A 22749-nucleotide genomic window follows, 5' to 3' on the forward strand; every position below is an offset into this window, starting at 1 on the left:
AGAGAGAGAGAGAGAGAGAGAGAGAGAGAGAGAGAGAGAGAGAGAGAGAGAGAGGAAGAAGGAGAGAGGGAAGGAGAAGGAGAAAGGCAAAAAAAATTGTTTTTACATGTATCTTTCTCTTCCTTTCTCAGCCAGAAGTATTCCATACACAATCGTGTTATTAGTTGCTTTTTTGCACGGGTGTAGGGGTGGGAAGTGTTGAGAAGAGTTTTTAAACATAGATGTTTAGCCACAAATTATTTTTGCTAAGTTGGGAAGGAGAGATGGGACTAGCCTTTTATTTTTCAAAAAAAAAAGGAACAAAAAGATAAGTTTGCTATGATACTAAACATGTTTACATTGAAAAATGACAAGGAAGAATGATCATACCTATATGTGATTTTCACTTCTGTGCCAGGTTCATCCCTCTCCCAGATCAAAGCAACTCTATCCGGGGATTTCTGCACATGTTGATCCAAGCAGTTTACTGTATTAAAAAAAAATTTAAGGGTTACATGTGTTTTGTTTTGGATTAGCACATTTAGCACACTAGAGAAACAGGTTGCCATATTGTTACCAAAGGTTTCTACCTACTTGATAAAAGCAAAAGGTTGTTGTTAAAACCTGGAAATATGCTGGGATCAAGAAATTAAACACACACAAAAGTCATTACCCACTTCTGTTCTCAAATAGATAAGATGAATGCAGGGCAGGAGAATATCCAAAAAGTAGATTGCTTTAGGTCCTGAGTGAGAAAGAATTATGTTTGATAGCCCAATACAAACAGGAAATGACAGTTTTCATGATATCCTTTTCAAAGGAAAAGAAGGGAATCTAGAATTCATAAGAACCTGAAACTTCTTTCAAGAATCTGTCTAGTAAAGCCTCTAAACAAAACTAGGCAGGTCTCCCACTAAGAAATGATACAGTCACTAGGAAAATCCATCCTTTTGGCTTCTGGGCACTTGTTCCCATCACCCTAGCTGTCAAGTCCCCATGACCTACCCTTGCCAAACAGTGGAAGATTCCTTTCCTTTCTTTTACTACAAGCTAAGAGGATTAGGAGGCTCTGTTCTTTACACATTGTGTTAAACACCTGCTGCCCACTTCCTTCATTTTCCAGGTGCACTAGAATGCTTTTCCTTGGTTAATGCCAGCTGCTCCTCCCTCAAAACAAATTAATCCTCTGATTCTATTATTCCTTTCTGTTGAGACTGGTAACTGTATTTGCAATGACTGTTGGAAAGCCGATGCTATCCTTAATACTTAGGGAATCACTTCTTCCTATAACCCTATTTTTATATAGGCACTTCCCAGGACTTTACACACAGGTGAATGTGATTTAGGAACATGATGAGTCCATACAGGGTGAGAGCAATGGCCTAGCCAGACCAGCCACTTTTCCCTGAAAATGACTCAAGAAAAGTTTTTGGAAGAGATTATATTAACTACCCTCTTTAAAGACTAGGAATATGTTGTGAGTATATCAAACATCACCTTAATTATAAATATCATGGATATGTAATGCACTAATAATTCTGACGCTTGCTTGAACTTAATATAACTGCTCTAAGGGAGTCAAAGAGGAGACGCTTCTTCTAACTAATCAAAGGGTCATTTCCCCTTGCTGAAAAGAACACTACATGGAGCAGCTACGTGGCTTAATGGATTGAGAGCCTGGCCCAGAGACAGGAGGTCCTGGGTTCAAGTCTGGTTCCAGATACTTCCTAGTTACATGACCTTGGGCAAGTCACTTAGCTCCCATTGCCTAGTCCTTACTGTTCTTTGGTCTTGGAATCAATATTTAATATCAATTGTAGGACAGAAGGTAAGAAGTTTTTGTTTTATTTTTAAAAGTAGATGGTGAGAGACTTCTTGTGGTGGAGTCAAGATGGTGGAGTAAACCAGAACAGATCCATGTCACCATGAGAATCCTCTCTGTCCAATATTAAAATATCACCACAAAACAAATACAGGAATGAAAGAATCAACAAGGAAACATAGTGAAAAGGCTTTTAAGAAAAGAAAACCCAAAAGGTAGGCAGAGATCATCTGGGACACTGGGGTGAGAGGAGAGGAGAGCCAGCAAGAGGCTGTGGCAAGAAGGGAAGAGCAAGCCACATTCCCCACCCAAATCTGCTAACCCAAGTTCAAAAACTAAGCTAAAGTTAACTTTCAGACCCTGAGATCCTTCCTGGGCAAACAGTGGTACAAGCCAACCCACATCCCTTGAAATTTCAAACCTGTAGAGAAGGCTGGAGTCCCAACCCAGGGCAGACTGGACTGAAGTGGGCTGGTCCATGTGGGCCCAGAGTGAAGCCAGGAGTCACACTCTGGGCTTGGGATGAGGACATGGTACACCGTTTGGGGTAGCTGATAGTACTAAGGGGGGCAACCCCAGATTTTTTTGGCTAAAGCTAAGGGTGGAGCTTCAAGGCAGGACAATGAAGGATGTGCCTGATTGGGTCAAGTACACAGCAGAGACCAAAGACTTGAGCCTAACCCTGGGGCTAGAATTTAATCAGCCCCTGACCTGATCAAGTTCAGAATGAGATCAAAAGCTTATGTCCTGGGGCAGCTGGGTATCTCAGTGGATTGAGAGTCAGGCCTAGAGACAGGAGGTCCTAGGTTCAAAGCCGCCCTGAGACACTTCCCAGCTGTGTGACCCTGGGCAAGTCACTTGACCCCCATTGCCCACCCTTACCACTCTTCCACCAAGGAGCCAATACACAGAAGTTAAGGGTTAAAAAAAAAAAAAAAAGCTTATGTCCAGGCCCAAGGCAAGTCCTTAAACCATCAGCATCTCAAGAGTTAATGAATCAGCAAGGGGAGGGGGGTCTCAGAGTTCTTAGCCCTCAGACCATGATATCAGCCTACAAGAACTGAAACAGAAACCCAGAAAATAAGCTAAAAATAGCATCAAGGAAGGACTGAAGTATAAAAGGGTACCCCAATTTCCCATAGAACAGAGCCTACCTATAATTAGATAGGAAAAATGAGAAAACAACAAACAAAGCACCTATCTCTAAAGAGTTTTTATGGAGACAAAGAGCAACGTACAGACATAGAAGGGGACAGTGAAAGCAAAGGAAACACACAAAGTCCAAAAGAAAAATATGGATTGGACACAGATTCTAGACAAGCTCAAAAAAGGTTTCAAAAACCAATTAAGAGAGGCAGGGGGAAAGTTGGGAAGAGAAATGAAAGTGATGCAAGAAGAAAGGAAAGTGTTACAAGGAGAAATGTCAGTGATGCAAGAAGAAAGGAAAGTGATACAAGAAGAAATGGACTAATTGAAAAAGGAGAACCAAAATCTGACAGAGGAAAACCAGGTCTTAAAAATGAAAACTGACCTTCTAGAAACTAATGATTTCATGAGAAATCAAGAAGCAAAAAGCATAATAAAAGGAATGAAAAAACAGAGGAAAACATGAAATATCTTTTTGAAAAAACTGACCTAAAAAATAAATCTAGGAGAGACAATTTGAGAATTATTGGACTACCTTAAAGCCATGATCAAGAAAAAACCTTGGACATCACACTACAAGAAATTATCAAAGAAAACTGATCAGAGATCCTCGAACAAAAAACTAAAATTGAAATTTAAAGAATTCGCAGATCACCTCCAGAAAGAAATCCTCAAATTATAACTTCCAGGAATGTAATAGCTAAATTCAAGATCCACCAAGCCAAGGAGAAAATTTTTCAGGCAGGAAGAAATCATTCAAATACCATGGAGCTACAATAAGGATCACACAGGACCTAGCAGCTTCTACATTAAAGGATAAAAATGCATGGAATATGATATTCAGGAAGGAAAAAGATTTAGGTTTATGACCCAGAGTCACATATCCAGCAAAACTGAGTATATTCTTTCAGGGGGAAAAATGGGTATTCCATAAGGTAGAAGATTTCCAAGCATTCCTCAGGAATAAGCCAGACATAAACAAAACATTTGAAGTCAAAACATGAGACACAAAAGAAACCCAAAAAGGTAAATAAGAGAAAATGTAAGGGATTCATTATGGTCAAAATGTTTATATGTTTATTTGGAAAGAGTATATCTGTAATTCTTAAAAAGTATTCTAAGTAGTAGAGAAGATAGAAGGAATTTATTCAGAAAGTGGGTGAGGAAGCAAGCTGATTATGATGATATAATGCATATGAAATTATATGATGATATGATATGAAATTATATGTATGATATGCTATGTATGCATATGAATGATATATAAAAAAATTAAGGGGTGAAAGAGAGGGTTACACTGAGAGAAAAGGGAAGGGAGAGAGAGAATGGGACAAATTATATAACACAAAGAAAAATCATTATAGAGAGGGAAGGATAAGAGTGGTGATGGGCAATGCTTAAACTTTACTCTCATCATAACTGGCTCAAAGGATATAGAATTCTACCTTACCCTACAGAGGAGTAAAGGGGGAATAAGTTAAGGGAAAGGGAAGTAAGCAAATGCTGGTGATAAAAAACAGAGTAAAAGGGAATAGAGTAGAATCCAAAGAGGATAGATAATATGATGGAGGACAATGCACAATTAGTAATCATAACTCTGAATGTGAATGGAATGAACTCATCCATAAAATGGAAGCAGAGAGCAGAGTGGACTAAAAACCAGAATCCTTCTCTATGTTGTTTAGAAGAAATACATCTGAGGCAGGGTGACACACACAGATTCAAGGTAAAAGTCTAGAGCAGAATTTATTATGCATCCTCTAAAGTAAAAAAAAAGCAGGAGTAGCAATCACAATACCAGACAAAGTTAAAGTAGAAATTGATCTGATTAAAAGAGATAAGGAAAGAAAATACATTTTGCTAAAAGGTACTATAAACAATGAAGTAATATGATTACAAAACATTTATGCACCAAATGGTGTAACAACTAAATTTCTAAAGGAGAAATTAAGTGAGTTTAAGGAGAAAATAGATAGTAAGACCATACTAGTGGGGGATCTCAACCTTCCCCTTTCAGAACTAGATAAATCAAAACAAAAAATAAATAAGAAAGAAGTAAGGGAAGTGAATGAAATGTTAGAAAAGTTAGAATTAATAGATATCTGGAGAAAATTGAGCAGGGATAAAAAGGAATATGCCCTCTTCTCAGCAATACATGGTACATATACAAAGATCAACCATGTTATAGGGCATAGAAATATTGCAAATAAATAGAGAAAAGCAGAAATAATAAATGCAACTTTTTCAGATCATAATGTGATAAAAATTATAATTAACAAGGGTCCATGGAAAGGCAAATTGAAAATTAATTGGAAACTATATAACCTAATTGTTCAAAACTGGTGGGCCAAAAAACAAATCATAGAAACAACTACGAACTTCATTAAAGAGAATGACGAGGAGACAACATATCAAAATCTATGGTATTACAGTCAAAGCAGTACTCAGGAAAATTGATATCTCTGAGTGCCTATACCAACAAAATGGAAAGAGGAGATCAATGAATTAGGCTTGCAATTTAAAAAAATGAGAAAAAGAACAAATTAAAAATCCCCAGGTAAAAACTAAATTGGAAATCCTAAAAATTAAAGGAGAAATTAATAAAATTGAAACTAAAAGAACTATTGAACTAATAAATAAGACTAGGAGCTTGTACTTTAAAAAAACAAGGAAATAGATAAAGTAGTACTGGTTAATCTAATAAAAAAAAGAAGAGAATCAAATTAACAGAATCAAAAATGAAAAAGGTGATCTCACCTCTAATGAAGAGGAAATTAAGGTAATTATTAAGAACTATTTTGCCCAACTATATGGCAATAAACATGACAATATAGGTAAAATGAGTGAATATTTACAAAAATATAAATTGCCTAGATTAACAAAAGAGGAAATACTTAAATAATCCCATCTCAGAAAAAGAAATTGAACAAACCATCAAGGAACTTCCTAAGGAAAAATCCCAAGGGCCAGGTGGGTCACAAGTGAATTCTATCAAACATTTAAAGAACAACTAATCCCAATACAGTGATCCCTCATCTCTCATGGAAATTACAGCCCAGAGACCCCAACATTCAATGAAAATCTATGAAGTAGCCACATTATATTTATTTTATTATTTATATATATTTTAAGGCTTTATAAATCCTTCCCATTCTCCTACAAACCTTTTCCACACTTATTAACCTACAGTCACTGAGCCAATCTGGGCCCAGTATACAGAATACAGTGCCATAGTTGGTCACTTTTCATTCCATCAGCCAAGAGTGTGCCGTGATAACTGTAACTCCTTGATACAGAATTAGATATGTATATATATATTTTAAACCCATGATATAGTGAAGCTGTGATAAGTAAACTGTGATATAGTAAGGTTTCTGAACTCTATACATTATTTGACAAAATAAGCAAAAGAAAAAAATTCTTTTTATGACACAAATATGGTACTGATTCCAAAGCCAAGCAAGCCAAAAACAGAGAAAGAAAACTACAGACCAATTTCCTTAATGAACATAGATGCAAAAATCTTAAATAAAATACTAGCAAAAAAACTACAAAAAGTTATCATGATGATTATTCACTATGACCAGGTGTGATTTATGCCAGGAATGCAAGGATGGTTTACTATTAGGAACACCATCCACATAATTGACCATATCAATAATCAAAGCAACAGAAATCACATGATCATCTCAATAGATGCAGAAAAAGCCTTTGACAAAATACAACACCTATTCCTATTGAAAATACTAGAAAGTATAGGAATAAATGGGTCATTTCTCAAAATAATAAACAGTATGTATTTAAAACCATCAGCACATATCATCTGCATCAGAACATATCATCTTCCCAATAAGATCAGGAGTGAAGCCAGGATGCTAATTATCACCTCTATTATTCAATATTGTACTAGAAATGCTAGCAGTAGCAATTAAAGAAAAAGAAATTGAAGGGATAAAAGTAGGCAATGAGGAAACTAAACTATCACTCTTTGCAGATGATATAATGATATTCTTAAAGGATCTTAAAAAATCTGCTAAAATGCTCATGGAAATAATTAACAACTTTATCAAAGTTGAAAGGTACAAAATAAACCCACATAAATCATCATCATTTCACTATATTTCCAACATAATTCAGTAGCAAGAATTAGAAAGAGAAACTCCATTTAAAATTACTCTAGACAATATGAAATATTTAGTAATATATCTGCCAAGACAAACACAGGAATTATATGAACACAACTACAAAACTTTTCACACAATTAAAACTGGATCTAAATAATTGGAAAAACATTAATAGATCCTGGGTAGGATGAGATAATATAATAAAAATGACAACCCTACCCAAATTAATCTACTTATTCCATAACATACCTATCAAACTACCAAAAAACTTTTTATAGAATTTGAAAAAATTATAATAAAGTTAATTTGGAAGGACAAAAGATCAAGAATATTAAAGGAGAGTCTTGTCCTGCCCCGCTGCCCACTATGGTACCTTATCAGCATCCAAGGGACCGACTACAATTCGGTGGCCTCCAACCACATGGCCGCCAGCAACATAGTCCAGATGAAGGATGATCATGACAAGATGTTTAAGATGAGTGAGAAGATCCTACTTCTTTGTGTAGGAGAGGCTGGAGACACCATGCATTTTTGCTGAATACATTCAGAAAAATATACAGCTCTACAAGATGCACAATGGGTATGAATTGCCCCCCTACAGCAGCAGCTAACTTCACACGTCGAAATCTGGCTGACTACCTTCGGAGTCGGACCCCATACCATGTCAACCTCCTATTGACCAGCTATGATGAGCATGAAGGCCCTGCACTGTACTACATGGATTACCTGGCAGCATTGGCCAAAGCTCCATTTGCAACCCACGGTTATGGTGCCTTTTTGACCCTCAGTATCCTAGATCGTTATTACAAGCCAAGTATCACACATGAGGAGGCAGTAGAACTCCTAAAGAAATGTCTGGAAGAGCTCCAGAAGCGTTTTATCCTGAACTTACCTCCCTTCAGCGTCCGAATCATTGACAAAGATGGTATCCATGACCTGGACACTGTCGTCCCTTCAAAGAAGTCCTCGCCACCCTGTACCCCAAAACATCCCACCTGCCAAGTTACCTTTTTGTGACTGGCTCTTTCAATATTGTTTTCTACACTTCTGAAACTCAATTCTCAGAGAATTAGATAATTTCAATAAAGCTGGATATTGACAAAAAAAAAAAGAATATCAAGGGTAATAATGGGGGGAAAAATGTGAAATGTGGAGGACTAAGAGTACCAGATCTTAAACTGTACTATAAAGTAGTGGTTATCAAAATAATATGGTACTGGCTAAGAGACAGAAGGGAGAATCAATGGAATAAATTTGGGATAAATGTCCTCAGCAAGATAGTATATGATAAACCCAAAGATCCCAGCTTTTGGGACAAGAACCCAATGTTTGACAAAAGCTTCTGGGAAAATTGGAAAACAGTATGAGAAAAATCAGGTTTAGATCAACATCTCGCACCTTATATTAAGATAAATTCAAAATGGATAAATGACTTAAATGTAAAGAATGAAATTATAAATAAATTAGGTGAACATAGAATAGTATACCTGTAAGATCTGTGGGAAAGGAAGGAATTTAAACCAAGCAAGAGATAGGGAACATTACAAAATGTAAAATGAATGACTTTGAATATATCAAATTAAAAAATTTGGTGTAAACAAAACCAAAGTAACAAAAATTAGAAGGAAAGCAACAAACTAGGGAAATTTTTCATAGCAAAACTCTGACAAAGGTTTAATTTCCCAAATATATAAGGAACTAAGTCAAATTTACAAAAAAGCCCAAGCCATTCCCCAGTCAACAAATAGTGAAGGGATATGAATAGGCAGTTTTCATATGAAGAAATCAAGATTATCAATAACCACATGAAAAAGTGTTCTAAATCCCTCCTGATTAGAGAATTGCAAATCAAAACAATGCTGAGGCACCACCTCATACATAGAAGATTAGCCAATATGGCAACAAAGGAAAGTGATCAATGTTGGAGGGGATGTGGCAAAATTGGAACACTAATGCTGTTCTGGTGAAGTTGTGAATTAATCTAACCATTTTGGAGGGCCATTTGGAATTATGCCCAAAGAATGCTTGCCCTTTGATCCAGCCATACCACTGCTGGGTTTATACCCCAAAGAGATAGTAATAAAAATACTTGTACAAAATATTTATAGCTGCACTTTTTGTAGTGGCAAAAAACTGGAAAATGAGGAGATGTCCATTGATTGGGGAATGGCTGAAAAAGTTATGGTTCTGATGGTGATGATGGAATATTATTGTGCTGAAAGGAATGATGAAGTGGAGGATTTCTATAAGAACTGGAAAGACCTCCATGAACTGATGCAAAGCAAAAGGAGCAGAACCAGGAGGACATTGTACACAGAGATTGATACACTGTGGGACAATCAAATGTAATGGACTTCTCTACTAGCAACAATGTAATGATCCAGGACAATCCAGAGGAACTTATGAGAAAGAAGCTACCCACATTCAGAGAAAGAACTGCGGGAGTAGAAACAGAAAAGAAAAACATATGATTGATCACGTGGTTTGAGGGGGATCTGGTTGGGAGTTTTGGCATTAAAAGATAACTCTATTGAAAATATGAATAATATGGAAATGGATTTTGAACAATGATACATATATAACCCAGGAGAATTGCTTGTCAGCTTCAGGAAGAGGGAGGGAAAGAACATAAGTCATGTAACCAAGAAAAAATATTCTAAATAAATAATTTTTTCTGAAGTGGATGGTGAAAACAGCAGCTGCCCATCAAAGAGCAAGATCAGCTATGTGACCCAGAGAAAGTCACTTAACCCTGTTTGCATCTGTTTTCAATCTATAAAATGAAATGGAGAAGAACACAGCAAACTACTCTGATATCTTTACCAAGAAAACTCCAAATGGGGTCACAAAGAGTCAGTCATGACTGAAATGACTGAACAACAACATATAACAGCATTTATTCATATCAAATGTCACTTTATTAGATAAATCTCAGTGTTCTAATATATTTAAAGGTCAAATACAAAATTAAATATGACAGATTACAGACCTATTGTGGTATGGCTCTATTTTCATGGTCTAAGACAGAAATAAGAGAAATAGGGGATATACTAGGGGGGAAAGGAGGAGAATGGGGAGAAAAACCACTTATATAACAAAATTACAAAAGATAAAGAGTATTTGAAATGAAGAAAGGAGTAAGGGAAATAGGTAACATAAACCTTACTAGATAAAAGAAGATTGAACACAATTTTATACACAAACAACACACATGTATAGAAATGCTTTAAACTCAAAAGGGAAATAGGAGGGGACCAAGACAAAGAAGAAGAAGAGATAACTTTAAGAATAAGGGAAGGAGGGGGCAGCTGGGTAGCTCAGTGGATTGAGAGTCAGGCCTAGAGACAGGAGGTCCTAGGTTCAAAGCCGCCCTCAGACACTTCCCAGCTGTGTGACCCTGGGCAAGTCACTTGACCCCCATTGCCCACCCTTACCGCTCTTCCACCTAGGAGCCAATACACAGAAGTTAAGGGTTTAAAAAAAAAAAAAGAAGAAGGGAAGGTTATAGCAAAACAAATTTCATTGTTTGAAAAAATACCCAATCAAGAGGGGATTAAGAGGAAAGAAAGAATAAAAACCTTAAATCAGGGGTGGTGTAAGGGGAAGAGAAGAGATTATTAGAGCAGAAACTAATCATTTCACTTATTGATCATGTGTTTAGCAACTCCATCTATTTTACTAACTTCTTATTTACAAAGAGGGGGTGGGGACAAAGAGCTTAAAAAAGTATAATAGGAAAGAATGGAGATAAATATTAACAATCATAATCATGAACATGAATAGGATGAACTCGCCCATAAAGCAGAGAATAACATAATGGACAACAATATTCTGTTTTCAAGAAACACACTTGGAATATGAAGCTAAAAGGAGGAATTGGAGAAAAATCTAATATGCTTCTGCTCAAAAGTAGATTTAGTAATCAGGGGTTCAAATAAAGCTATATATACTATACTATAATATACTACAGGGGCATCCAGGTGGCACAGTGGACAGAGTTTAGGACCTAGAGTCAGAGTGACTCATCTTCCTGAGTTCAAATCTGGCCTCAAATACTTACTGTGTGATCCTGGGCAAGTCATTTAACCTCTGTTAAGTTGCAAACTACTCCACTCTCTTTTCCAGGAAAAAACAATAGCCAATATGGAAGTGCTATTGCCCACAGGGTCATGAAGAGTCAGACCTAACTGAATAATAGAACAACCTAGGTTTTGCCCCAAGACTACCTAAATTTAAAGGTATTGACAACACTTGTATAATTAGTTAAAATCATCATTAGTTCTTATTATTATTACATTATATATTCCACTCTTATTCATTAGAAAGCTACCAGATGGCTTTCTTCTTCTTTCTGATAGATGAAAGCCATTCCTGCCATGAGGTCTTCCTTGATCCAACCATCCTCTGTTCCCTCCTCCTCCAATAGCAACCTCACAGTGTATCACCCCCCAGGGATGGTATCCCAGGGTCTCCCTATTCAAAAAATAAAAGTATTCATTGTGACATTCAACCTATCATTCTAGCTTGTCAGTATTTTTCTGGATTCCCTGAATGGAATGGCTTCTTTCCCTCCTTTTTGCTTATAAAAGGTTTTTTTTTTCATCCTTCAGGCATGAATTCCCATTGAACATCCTCAGTAATGACTTCCCTGGCAGTTTTCAAGTCTTATGAGCTATTCTGAATTCCTAAGACTTTTAGGATCTGCAAGACAAATTTGTCATTTGTCATATGTTCCCTTCTGAGATTATTCATCTTTTTACATTTCTATCCTGTCTCCCCAACTGGATCATCTTTGAAGGCAGGGTCACATGCCTCAGAATTTTCATCTCAATCCCATCTCAATATAGCTCAGGATTCTGAAAATTCTAAAATGTTTGCTTGTTAATTATGATGATGAACATAAAGTACCATGGATTTTCTATCACACAGCTAGGGATCAGGACAAAGCCTGGACCCTCACCTGTACAAGGTTTCCCTCCTAGATCTGGAGGAAATACTAGTATCTATTCTTACTCATCATGGACAGATACTCTTTGAGGAAACCAGATCTCAGAAATGCATTTGTTTACTAGCCCAAACAATGGCACAGAGCATAGAGTTCTTAATTTAATTTAAAAAAATACTTACCTTTCATCTTAAAATCAATCCTGTGTATTGGCTCTAAGGCAGAAGAGCAGCAAGGGCTAGGCAATGGGGGTCAAGTGGCTTGCCCAGGGTCACACAGGTAGGAAGTGTCTGAGACCAGATTTGAATCTAGGACCTCCGGTCCCTAAGCCTGGCTCTCAGTCCACTGAGCTACCCAGCTACCCCCTAGAGTTCCTAATTTTAGCAGAATGTTCAGTGGAGGGGAAGGGACAAGGATAACCTTAATGTCTCACAGGGGAGAGTAGTAAGTGTAGACTGGAAAGTTAATTTGCTGAATGGTTATATTCTTGAGTCAGAAAGTAATATGTCATACATAAACACATAAGCTTACTGGTTCCAGACCCAAATTGGAAACAATTACACTTCCCAGAGTCTAAAATAGGACAAAGTAATAAAATAGGAGCTGGCACCAGCCATGTCCCATCAGCTAACAAGGGATATAACCTACAGCTCTGTTCTGGATTGTCTTCTCCCTCCCTCTTTTCTTCTTTTTAATAATACATTTTTAATTTTTTCCAGATTACATGTCAATACAATTTTTAAATGTTCACTTTCTGACATTTTGCAATCCGTGCTTTCTTTCTCCTACCTCTCCCCCCTCCTCAAGAAGATAGGCAATATAATATAGGTTGTATATATGTATATATATATATGTATATTATTACACAACACATATTTCCATATTCATCATATTGTAAAAGAAGATACACATTGCCTACACTAGAGAAAAGTTCATGGAGGAAATAAAGAAAAGAATGTTATATTGCAATTTGCATTTGGACTCTGTTCCTTCTATGGAGGTAGATTTTTTTTTTTGTCTTGAGTGTCTTGGAGTTGTCCTTGATCTTTGCCTTGTTGAAAATAGTTGTCCTTCACATACATTATTGTTGTTACTATGTATAACATTCTCCTGTTTCTCCTCACTTCACTTTGCATCACTTCATATGATTAAAACTTTTTTTTCATTTTTTTGGCATGCAAAACACACTTCCAATATATTGATCATTGTTGTAAGAGCAAACTCATACACAAACGAAACCCCAAAATAAAACCAAAGATACACTGATGTGAAAGACGATTCCAACACTTCTTTCTCTAGAGATGGGTAGCATTCCTCCATCATAAATCTTTCAGGATTATTCCAGATCATTGCACTGTTAATAGTAGCCAAATTTTCATAGATTATCATTGAACAACATTGCTGTTATTGTGTTCAATGTTCTCAAAGTTTGCTTATTTCACTCTGCATCAGTTCCCACAAATCTTTCCACCTTTTTCTAAAAACATCCTGCTTATCATTTCTTATAGCATTTAGGTGTTTTTGTTATCATCTTGTCTGTCCTTACAAAAGTATTCCATTTCAAGCACATGCCACAACTTGTTTAGCCATTAGAGAATTGATAGGCATATCCTTTCAATTTCTAGTTCTTTGCCACCACAATAATAGTTGCTATAAATTTTTTTGTACAGGTAGGTTCTTTTCCTCTATATTTAATCTCTTTGGAGTACAGACTTAGTACTGGTATTGCTGAGTCAAAAGCTATGCAGTTTTATGGCCCTTTGGCCATGGTTCCAAATTACTCTCCAGAACAGTTGTATCAGTTCTCAGCTCCACCAGCAGTGTATTAGTGTCCTGATTTTTCCACATCCTCTCCAATAGGTTCTTTTTTTGATCATGGTTTCCAAGGAGTTGAATGTTCTTTAGATTATCTCTCTTGGATCTCTTTTACAAATTGTTTGTTTTTCCAGTGAAAGATTTCAAATTTTCTTCTATTGTTTTTTTTCATTATTTTGAATTTGTTTTATTGTTTCCTGCTGTCTCATGAAGTTGTAGTTTTCTATTTGTCCAATTCTAATTTTTAGGGAGTAATTTTCTTCTTTGAGGCTTGGCATTTGCTTTCTTAGGGAATTATTTTCCTGTGTTCTTTTTTAGGAAACTGTTTTGTTCAGTAAGTTTTTGTTTAAGTTATTCATTTTTTTCTATCATTTTTTTTTCTGATTTGTCTTCTAAGTTTCTTATTTGTCTTTCTGTCCTTTTTTGGAGCTCTTCTAGTAGTTCATTTTGGGTTTGACATCCTTTCACATTTTCCTTTGGGGTTTCACACATTTTCATTTTTGTATTGCTATTCTCTTCTGAGCTTGGATTTTGGTCATATCTCTTGTTGAAATATTTGTCTAGAGTTATTAGGCTTTTTTTCTGTCTTTTGCTCTTTTTGGAGTTACTTTTTCCCTTGATTTTGTCTATATGCTGAAATTTAGCTCCATTCCTGGAGTGAAGTGAGTATTGTACTGCGCTTCTACTGTGTTTGGCATCAGCTCAGCTGTCTTGGTCTCAGAGCATTCAGCAGAGATAGCCTGGTTGGCCTGCTGTATGATGAAGGCTCAGTTCAGCTGATGTGAGTTAGGTTCTGTCCAATCCTGCCAAGACTGGACTTTGTTGGCCTGTGTTCCTCCCATTAATACCTTGCTGGGTCATGCCTAGACTCTGGTCCAGCTGAACTATGCAGAGCCACTTTCCTCCCATTGTTGTTTCCTCTATATTGGGCTGATTTTGATTCTTACCCTGCTGAGGTTGAACTGAGCCAGCTGTGCTCTTTCCCCGGACATGTGTCATATCTGAGTTCCACTGAGGCTTATTCAGCACTATCTCCTCATACCCCAGTGAAATGGGTCTTCCTTGCTATCTCTTCACATTGTTCTGGGATGGAGCACTGCTTCATCCCTTCTGTTGGTTGTGCTGCTCCAGGATTTATTTCTGAAGCATTTTTGTTCTTCTGTGGTCATCTGGAGGATGGTTGGTAGGCTTCAAGTGTTTCTTACTTTGCAATCTTGGCCTTTATTGTCAGTATTCCTCCATTACCTGGGTCTGTGGGCTTAGCAGCTGCAGCCAGTAGCAGTGCCACCACCATTGCCACCACCACCATCACCACCACTGCTGTAATTTTTCATTCTTTCTATCCTTTCTCTTTTCTACCTCTCAATGTGAGGATAAGCTCCTTTAGGGTAAGGACTGTCTTCCTTTTTATTTTATATCCCTGGCATGTATAATAGTGCCTGGAATAGTAAAAATTCTTAATGGTTGGTTGATTGCTAACTTCAGCTCCTATAGAATCCATTATCGCCTACTTCGATGCAAACAATTCCCACTTCTATATATCCAACCCTAGTCTATTCCCAAGGCTTCAGTCCTATCACAATCTACTGGGCATATCCCATCAGATGTCCTGCGGACATCTAAACTCTAACATATCCAAAATATAACCTATTTTCTTTTTCTTTTTTTTATAAAAATCTTTAACTTCTATTTTAGAATCAATACTGTATATTGAAACAGAAGATTGGTAAGGGCTAGGCCAGTGATGGTGAACCTATGGCACTCTCTGTGGGCATGCTTGTTGCCCTCACCACCCCCCCTCCAGTCCGTTACTAGAAAGGCAGAAGAACACAGGTAGAGCTGCTCCCCTACCCCTTTCCACCATGCCTAAAGACATTTTTTCACATCACCTACCCCTCTGCCCAGCAACCCAATGAGAATGCACAGTGGGGTAAGGTGGGTGGCTCAAAGATGGCAGAGCTAGAGGGGAAAAGAATGCTGAGGCCACTCCCCCTTCTTCCTTTCACATGCACTGAGGACATTTTTTTTTTCACATCACCCACCCCTCTACCCAGAAGTCCAATGGGAGAGCTTCTTGTCTGGGATAAGATGGGTGACTCATAGGAGGCAGAGCTGGAGGGGAACAGAGGCTCAGACCACTCCCTTCCCCCTCTCTACACTTGCTGAGGATATTCCTCACTTCACCTGCTCTTCCACCCAGCAGCCCAATGGGAGCCCATTCTCCCTCCCCTATGTGGGACAAGGGGCGGTGGGACATGCCCAACATTTGGGGGGGCGGGGAAGAATTAGCACATGGTCTCTGGGGAGGGCATGGCCCGCAGTCTCTAAAAGGTTTGCCATCATTGGGCTAGGCAGTGGGGGTTAAGTGACTTGCCCAAAGTCACATAGGGAATATCTGAGGCCAGATTTGAACCTAGGACCTCCCATCTCCAGGCCCGGGTCTCTGTCCACAGAGCCGCCTAACTGCCCTGATAATCAATTATCTTTAAAAAATAAAATAAAATAACCATCCTACTGTTCTTCTGAACTTCCCTTTTGCTGTATCTAGACCCACTATTCTCCTAGTCTTTCCAGGTGAGTCAGCCTTGGCTCTTCATTTTCTCTTACCCCCAATAACAACTTAATTTGACCAAGTTTTGTCAACTCTGCTTCTACATCTTTCATGTCTCCTCTTCTTCGTTCTTACATCACCTCTTTTGGAGCCTATTGTAATAGTCTCCTAATTGGTATCTCTAGATCAAATTCTTCCCTTTTCCAATCTGTCCTTCAAGTAGTTGCCAAAGTGATCTTCCTTGGGGGCAGCTGGGTAGCTCAGTGGATTGAGAACCAAGCCTAGAGACGGGAGGTCCTAGGTTCAAATCCGGCCTCAGACACTTCCCAGCTGTGTGACCCTGGGCAAGTCACTTGACCCCCATTGCCTACCCTTACCACTCTTCTGCCTTGTTGTCAATTGACTCCAAGGCAGAAGGTAAGGGTTAAAAAAAAAAGGGATCTTCCTAAAGCACAAATCAGACCACATCATTGCTCTGCTCAGAAAAATCCAGTGGCTTTCTACTGCTGCTAGGGTAAAACACAAATTCAAACCCTTTCAGTGGCAGGTAGATGATAAAATGGATAGAGTGCTGGGCCTAGAGTTTGGAAGATGAGTTCAATTCTGAGCTCAGACTATGTGTAGCTTACGACCCTAGACAATTAACTTAACATTTGTCCGACTCAGTTTCCTCAACTGTAAAATTAGAATAATAATAGCACCTACCTGCCTGGATTGTTATGAGACTTAAATGAGAAAATATTTGGAAAATGCTTGGCACAGTGCTTAATAAATGCTTACTTTCTTCTTTCACAATCTGACTCCAGACTATGCATTACATTTTTTCATTCTCTCTATATTCCAGCCAAACTTGTCTACTTGTCAAATTCCTCTTCTCCAACATTGAATCTCCCACCTTTGTTCTTTTGCACCTTCATCTCAGTCTCTTAGAATCCCCAGCTCTCTTCAAACCCCAGAACAAGTGCTATAGCCTTTTCTGTTCCTTCGAGTTGCTAGAACCTCTCCCCTACCCGCCCCTGCAGCCCTCAAAATTTATTGTATTTACTTTGCTTTTATATTGCATTTACTTTTTTTTTAATCCTTACCTTCCATCTTGGAGTCAGTACCTATGTATTGGCTCCAAGGCAGAAGAGTAAATAAGGGTAGGCAATAGGAGTTAAGTGACTTGCCCAGGGTCACATAGCTATGAAGTGTTTGAGATCAGATTTGAACCCAGTACCTCCCATATCTAGGCCTGACTCTCAATCCACTGAGCTACCCAGCTGCCCCCTGCATTTACTTTTATGTCTACATTCTACTTAGATGAATTTAAAGTGTTTTGGGGATGAGGGACTATTTCCTCCTCTTTGCATCTCCAGCATCTTGCATGGTTACTGGCACATAGTATGTACTTAATAAATCTGTGTTGATTGACTGCCTTTCAGAGCTGTTAAGGAATAACATGTCTTCCTTAAACTAGAGTGTTTAGGACCGATAGAAGAAAAAGCAATACAATAAGTAATTCACTCTCCTTTTGGCCAAAGAAACATTTCTCTATGGATAATATTTTACAGACATGGCCCCAGGGAATATCAAGGAAAGTGTTTTCTATTTCACAGTCATTTATGCAGTGCTATAAACACATTGGCCTCCACTAATTATTCAGTGCTGTTGCTAAAGGAAAGGAACACAGTTTCCAACAGCAGCAATACAGAGAACAGCATTTGAAGCAACCAAGTGAAAATATATTTATAGCATTATCAAAAAAAGTATTCACTCCATCCATCAGACTGGGCAGTATGAAAGGAAAATCCTGCTTCCAAGAACAGTTGGGCAAGAGAACACCTGCTATTATTAAAGATCAGCTGAGTCCTATCTCCTTTGGTAACCTTGGGTGATTCTCTCAGCCCCAATGACCTTCTCCCTCTCTTGCTCTTCCCCAACCATGACATCCCACCTCCTCTCCTTGCTTTAGCATCAGCACTTCTCCATGTCTGTGTAATCCAAAGCCTAGCGGGATGGGCCTCTCTCTTTATTGGGGGAGATGAAGACCCTGCTCTGTGTGAGAGAATGCACACTCTCCTCACCTCTGCCCCCCTAAGAGTCCCCGGCCCCCTTCAAAGATCACTCAGCTCCAGTGCTACCTCCTGCATGAAACCTTTTTGATTACTCTAGGCCTCAGTGTTCTTCTCCACAAATTCCTTTGTATGTAACTTGCAAATACTTTATGTTTATTTATCTGTGTGCATGTTGTACTAGCATACCCCACCCCACCTCAGTAGAGTATAAACTAAGGCAAGGATTGTTTCATTTTCATCTTTATCTCACAAGAATTTATCATGGGATCTTACGTATTGTTGTTTAGACATTTTTCAGTCCTGTCTGACTCATGACCCTATTTGAGGTTTTCTTGGCAGAGATACTAGGATTCCAGTTCATTTTACAGATAGGAAAACTGAGGCAAACAGGGTTAAGTAACTTGCATAGGGTCACATAGCTAGTAAGTATCTATCTGAGTCCAGATTTGAACTTGGGAAGACAAGTATTCCTGACTCCAGGTCAAGCACTCTATCCATTGCACCACCTCGATGCTTAATAAATACTTGTTGATTGGACCCCATTTATACTAATACACATGTACACCAACATACCGAGTGGTACTATTTTAAGACTTTTCATTATCTCATGTCCTAGTCCTCTCACTTATTATGGTGGATAGGGCACTGGGCAGGGAGTCAGAAAGATGTGGTTTCAAGTCCTAACAGAGCCAGGAGAGAAGGTGCTAGCAACTTGGAGGATCAGAAAAGTATGTAGCACCTGTTCTGGACTTTGAAGAGAGCGAAGGATTCTAAGAGACCGAAGGTGCAAAGGAATAGAAGTGAGCGATTCGGTACTAGAGATGAGAAACACAAGTAGACAGATTTGGCAAGTATAAAGAGAGAATGATAGGATGGAACACATAGACTGGAGCCAGATTGTGGAAGAAGATAAAAGATTGAGGCCCAGGCATGTCATTTAACTGCCTTGTTCTTCAGCTTCTTGATCTGTAGAATGAGGAAGGAGAATGGATGGTCTCTAATATCACTAAAACTCTAAGATTCTGGTTCTATTGTTTTCCCAGCTGTACCTTAAGGTCCCTGAAGCAGACATCACATCCCATACCGTTTTACCTCCTAGGACTCAGGACAATGTCATCCCAGGGTTGTTTTTTTTAAGTGTTAAGGTTGATTATTAATAATAATAAAGATTAATAATGCCACCAACATAAAACTTTGGCAAATCAAACAAGCATTTCACTATAAAGGAGAGGGGTTTTTGGAAGAAGTTCTTTTGTGTCATGAATAATTGCTTCTTAATTTCTTTTGTATGATCCTAAGTTATCACATATAGTGTTTAAAATGGGGACATAGTATTACTGCCAATAATAATAATAACAATAGGAACAGCCTCCATTTAAACAATAGCTCATCAAAATAAACATACTTTACACATAGGAAACACTAGAGGAGATGATTTGCTTCACAAAAGAATTCCTATAAATAGCAAAGACTGCCCCCACCCCATGCCTTTAAAATAGTATTTTATTTATTGTTATTGTTCAGTCATTTTTCAGTCCTGTCTGATTCTTTGTGATTGAGGTTTTCTCGGCAAAGATACTGGAGTGGCTTGCCATTTCATTCTAAAGCTCACTTTCCAGATGAGTAACTGAGGCAAACAGGTTTAAATGACTTATCCAGGGTCATAAGTGCTAGTAAGTGTAGAAGCAACATTTGAATTCTGGAATATAGGTCTTTCTGACTCCCAGCTGGACACTGTAGCCACTGTACCACCTGGCTACATTTTATTTTATTTAAACCAGGGGTCAGCAATGTATGGCTGTCAAGCCATATCTGACTCTTTTGAGGGCCAAATATGGCTCTTTCTGCAGGAGCCATAAAGTCAATGTTTTTTCAGGTGCTGTTACAGGAGCGTGCACTGTGAGCACTGTACGGCTCTCACGAAATTACATTTTAAAAAATGTGGCGCTTATGGCTCTCACGGCCAAAAAGGTTGCCAACCCCTGATTTAAATACAACATTTCAAGAATGTATTTTTATGGGAAGGAAGGTATCCCCCCCATAACCACTAGGGAATGTCCAGTGTTAGTCTCTAGTTGTGCATCTTCTAAGGCTGAGGTTCTTAACTTGAAGTCCATGGTATGGAATCCATTAGGAAAAAAATTACATCCTTATTTTCACTAACCTCTAACTAAAACTTAGCATTTCTTTTCCTTGTGAATTTACTCTGAAATAATGTTCAGAGATCTCACTAGACTGCCAAAGGAGTCCATGATACATGCAAAAAAAACTAATGAAGCCCTGCTCCAAGGTCTGATCCTGAATTTCTTTCTGTACTCCTGATTCCATGAAAGACAATAGGCAAGAAGCTGAACAAAATGTGGAGCCCACCTTCACAAAATGGTTTGTTGCCGTCCGTGTTGGGGCATAGCTGGATTACTGATGGACGCATCATGAAGATGAGATCAAAGCACTACAATAGTTTTTGTTCAGGAAAAGAAAGAGTGTCAGAGCTGTCATGAATACCCTGACTGTTCAGCTAAAGACAAATTCTCAGCAATGTGGCTGAAAATAGTAAGTGTACACAAACTTGGTTTTTGTACACATAAAAATACAATAGGATAGAAGCATGGAGCTCAGAACACATGAAAGCCTTGTCAAGTATTTTTAAAATGATATTTGTCAAAACCCTCTATCATTTTGGTTTTTCGCCATTTCCTCATTTCCCTGGCACATATTTATAGACCACACCTCCCAGACACCTGATACAATATTTACAGCACAGCAAAAGCTAGATTTTATTAACTTCCCAGAGTGCTTCTTGTATAGCAACTGAAACAAAGAAGTAAGATCATAAATGTAAAAAATTATACAAACCTCTGCTTTCCATAGAAGAAGCACATACCATTCTGGTTCTCACTACCATTCATCCCATGTGATCTCACTTAAGGCTTCCAGGCAACTTGGCTAGCCCTGACTAGTATAATCCCATCTCTCCGAAAGTCCAAGAATAAGCACCCTCCCTTAGAGCACCCTCCCTTGACAACAGGCCAGAGTGATTTCAGAGCCATATTGGCACTCAGCAAACACATAAACTTCTCACACCACCCCCTGCTACTGATTTGCAATAGGCCAATCAGACACAAGCCAACTTGGTCTCATTCTATTAAAGAGCAAGTGAAACATTGCTCTCTCCCACACTTTTACAAAGACATCCCTAGTCCAGAGCTTTCCCAAAGACCAAAAACTAAGACTGTAACACTGTCTCCAACTTTCCCAGAACTCCCCAGCTACAGTGCCGTGTTTCTTTTTTATATATAAATAGGTAATCCCAGTCTCTTGTTAACTGGTTCTGTGAAAACACAATGTAAGCTAAATCAGTGTTACAAGGTATGTTTACATACAAGTTATAAGCAAAAAATAAAATAAAATAAAACTAGACCATCAGAAGCAGACTAATGTTCAGGGGACTTAACTCAACCAAGTTTCACAAGGGTTAGATCAACTCATCACCAATCCTCTAATTTTTGTTTTGGGGTTTTGCAAAATTGTGGTATCACAGTGGATAGATGGCCAGACCTAAGTTAGGAAGACTCATTTTCCTGAGTTCAAATACAGCCCCAGATACTTACTAGCTATGTGACCCTTAGCAACCCTTAACCTTGTTTGCCTCCATTTCTTCATCAGTAAAAATAAGTTGAAGAAGGAAATGGCAAACCATTTCAGTATCTTTGCCAAGAAAATCTCAAATGGGGACATGAAGAGCCAGACATGACTGACATGATTGAATGAAAACATTGTAACAGAGGTGGGTTATAAAGTATATATAAAGTATATAAATATATATTTACTTTAGAAAGCAATGTTAATTAGAGGGATGATATTAGGGGTTTTCCAGTAGTTCCTTCCAAGAGAACTATCCCCTGTTTCTACCTTTTCATTCTAAACAGATTTGGGAAAGAAGTGGCAAAAAAGCCAGGTCCCTAAAAATCACTTTAAAATACAGATAGGAACACCCAAAAAAGTCACTAAATTGCTTGCAAAAAAGTTTTTTTTTAATTAGAACTGATCCAAAAGACAACAAGAAAATGAGGTAAGCAATCCCTCTCCAATATCTCATAGAAAGAGTAAAAGAAACAAAGGGGAGGCTTCAGAAGGGAGGGCTCAGAGGCTGCCTAGGAAACAGTACAGAAATCCTGAGAAATGTGCTCAAGTGGAGAATACATCAAAGAATTACTAGAAGGTTCAACTTTCCCCTGTTCTTATTGTGACGATAGATAGAGAGAGAGAGAGAGAGAGAGAGAGAGAGAGAGAGAGAGAGAGAGAGAGAG

General features: G+C 38.2%; 1 protein-coding gene and 1 pseudogene across 1 annotated transcript in view; one reads left to right on the forward strand and one right to left on the reverse strand.

The window, feature by feature from the left end:
* The window catches only part of ACSS1 (acyl-CoA synthetase short chain family member 1), a 99101-nt gene that overhangs the window by 68009 nt on the left and 8343 nt on the right, over positions 1-22749 (reverse strand). The window contains exon 2 of the mRNA XM_044663442.1: positions 370-466. Coding sequence (XP_044519377.1) covers positions 370-466 — 97 coding nt within the window. The remainder of the gene's footprint in view (positions 1-369; positions 467-22749) is intronic.
* Positions 6511-8088, forward strand: LOC123236578 (annotated as a pseudogene).

The sequence above is a fragment of the Gracilinanus agilis genome, chromosome 2 (assembly GCF_016433145.1).
Source record: "Gracilinanus agilis isolate LMUSP501 chromosome 2, AgileGrace, whole genome shotgun sequence".
Taxonomy (NCBI): Eukaryota; Metazoa; Chordata; class Mammalia; order Didelphimorphia; family Didelphidae; genus Gracilinanus; species Gracilinanus agilis.